Source organism: Tigriopus californicus, chromosome 10 (assembly GCF_007210705.1).
Source record: "Tigriopus californicus strain San Diego chromosome 10, Tcal_SD_v2.1, whole genome shotgun sequence".
Classification (NCBI taxonomy): Eukaryota; Metazoa; Arthropoda; class Copepoda; order Harpacticoida; family Harpacticidae; genus Tigriopus; species Tigriopus californicus.
In genome coordinates this window covers 4,440,815-4,443,058 of record NC_081449.1, presented here as the reverse complement: position 1 = coordinate 4,443,058, position 2,244 = coordinate 4,440,815, and the positions used below count along the sequence as shown (strand labels likewise).

At 43.7% G+C, this 2,244-nt stretch overlaps 1 protein-coding gene across 1 annotated transcript in view; it reads right to left on the bottom strand.

Annotated features, from left to right (window-relative positions):
- LOC131888528 (uncharacterized) overlaps nucleotides 1-1,340 on the bottom strand; it is a 2,386-nt gene extending 1,046 nt beyond the window's left edge. Inside the window, exon 1 of the mRNA XM_059237406.1 lies at nucleotides 107-1,340. Coding sequence (XP_059093389.1) covers nucleotides 107-960 — 854 coding nt within the window. The 5' untranslated portion in view covers nucleotides 961-1,340. The remainder of the gene's footprint in view (nucleotides 1-106) is intronic.
- Nucleotides 1,341-2,244: the final 904 nt, after the last annotated feature.

Sequence of the window (2,244 nt, the reverse complement as noted above, 5' to 3'; positions counted from 1 at the left end):
GGCACAACGCTCTGGCAAAAACTGAACCTGCTGCTTTTGTATGAGTACTTGGCATGAGACAAAAATGTTGATAGTTTGGGGCCTTGTGATTAAAAGCAGAACTTACTTGAAATAAGACTGTTCATGAACTTCTTCCGCCATCAACTCCTTGGCAGCATCCACCTCTGACTCAACATAAGTGGTGTCGACCATGACACTCACGTTGCTTCCACATCCCAATCTGTTCTCAGCGCAAATTCGAAAGAAATATGTGGAATTAGGGGCCAATCCATAAACCGTGTGAGCCGTTTCATGGGGCCCAATGAGTGGCACGTCTGTCCATTCATATGACCGGCGCTCATCAATAGCTAGCGCTAGCTCATCCTCCTCGCTAAGATGACTCTTGTCTCTTCGATAGCGGAGGCGAAAACCTCGCAGGCTTGCACCTCCGTCACCCGGCACGACCCAGGTCACCAGGGCATACACGGAGTGGGCCATTACACTCAGATTGGTCACTGCTGGTGGAATGGTGCGCACATGGAGTTGCACTGAATTGAGCGACTCATTGCTCTCCATGTCCTGGCAGGTGTACACACGTCCATCTGTATCAGATAGGTCGAAAAGCGCCAAGCTACCATTGGGCAAAGGCTGAAGATGTTGTCGCACAGGTGGCAAATGTGAGGGCAACGGGGCGAATAAAAGGGTAGGTGGGGAGTAATCTGGTCCCGCAAAGGCTGCATTGTGGTAGCTCCATGCAACCGAGGAATGTGGTACTCCATCAGTATCTGTACAATCTAAAGTCACATTTTGACCTTGATCAGCCCACAGCTCCCTCTGACTTTGGCCAACCAATGATGTGCCATTGGGCGTGGCATCATAGTTAGGTCTTTCTGGGAACTCTGAACCAATCACATACCAAGAGGTATTAAACCAAAACAAGCACATGTATAAGAGGCGGGCAAGAGAGGTGGGGAGGAACATTGTCCACTCCCTAAGACCATGACTTGAACACACGATTTAGAACTTCACATTTGGTTTCAGGCATTCCTTTGGAGTCTTCTCTCCGGTGGAGAGCCAAATTTTCAATGTTCAGGAAAGATCCAAAGGGATATGAGGAAGAACCACTCACTATTAATGGGAAAGACACACAGAACAGAGGGAGAAAGAGAGAGAGACAGAGTGAGGGAGGGCGAGATATCCTCTCCTGTTCCACGCCTTGTTCCTTGTTCCAGCCGATGCTATCACTCTCTGGCACTCATAGAGCGCTAATCCTGGCTTCTTTCCTTTCTTTAGACTTTCTCTCTATAACATTTCTCTTGATGTTTAAGAGAACTTGGAATGGATGTCAGTGCTGCTAAAATAGTTATGAATTAGTACCAAAACGATGGGGGCTGTGCGGTTTTTTAAGTAATGTTCAGAAAAGATTGATTGTGTCTTATGATATTGAAAAAATACATTTTTTTTTCTTGTACAAGAGCCCCCGAGTTGTGAAAACTTCGGGTTAAAAAACAAAAGTTGGCATTATTGAGCTAAAACGGCGTTCCTGATATTTAAGAATCAATACCTTTCGAGCGGAAAATAAAAATGCCATGAGAAAGATAAGGCCCAAATTAAGGTTATTTTTAAGGGTATACTTGAAAGTCGTAGCATCTCCTAATGAAGTGAAAGCACTAACATAGTCGGTTGGTCCAGAATTTCAAAGAACTGATTTTAAACCAATCCAGCGTCTTATCGCTCTTTTTGTTCAAAGAATGAATTTAAAATAATGATTTAAACAACTGAAAATCATTGTTGTTAATCTCTACGGTGCCTCAATAGGGCGAAATAAATTTGCAGTCAAAAATGAAAATAGCAGTCGTCATTTTCTTATCATCTTTCTGGTGTCCAGGTTGTTAAGGCTTAAGAAAATTCCAATCACCTCTGAAAGATCCAATAACCCAAAAGCATCAGCTCCCAAATCCCTTTTCCTTCTCTAGCTTTCGACGTTTAACAGAGATGAGCATGAAACTGAATGTCAAATACCTTGGAACAAACGCACTGTTGTTGGTGTAAGTATCTATCATTAAAAATGTATTTCATTATGAGCGTTACAACAATTGTAGCATCAGGAAAAAACTGCATTATAACTTTTCACGCAGACAACAACCCAAGTCAAAATCATCCATTTTGACTTGCTAATCCGGCCTTTACGGTCAAATATCCACGGTTTGCGGAGGATGAGGGAGGCCAAACGGATCCAGTGCGTGGAGTCAGGCTACCAACCAC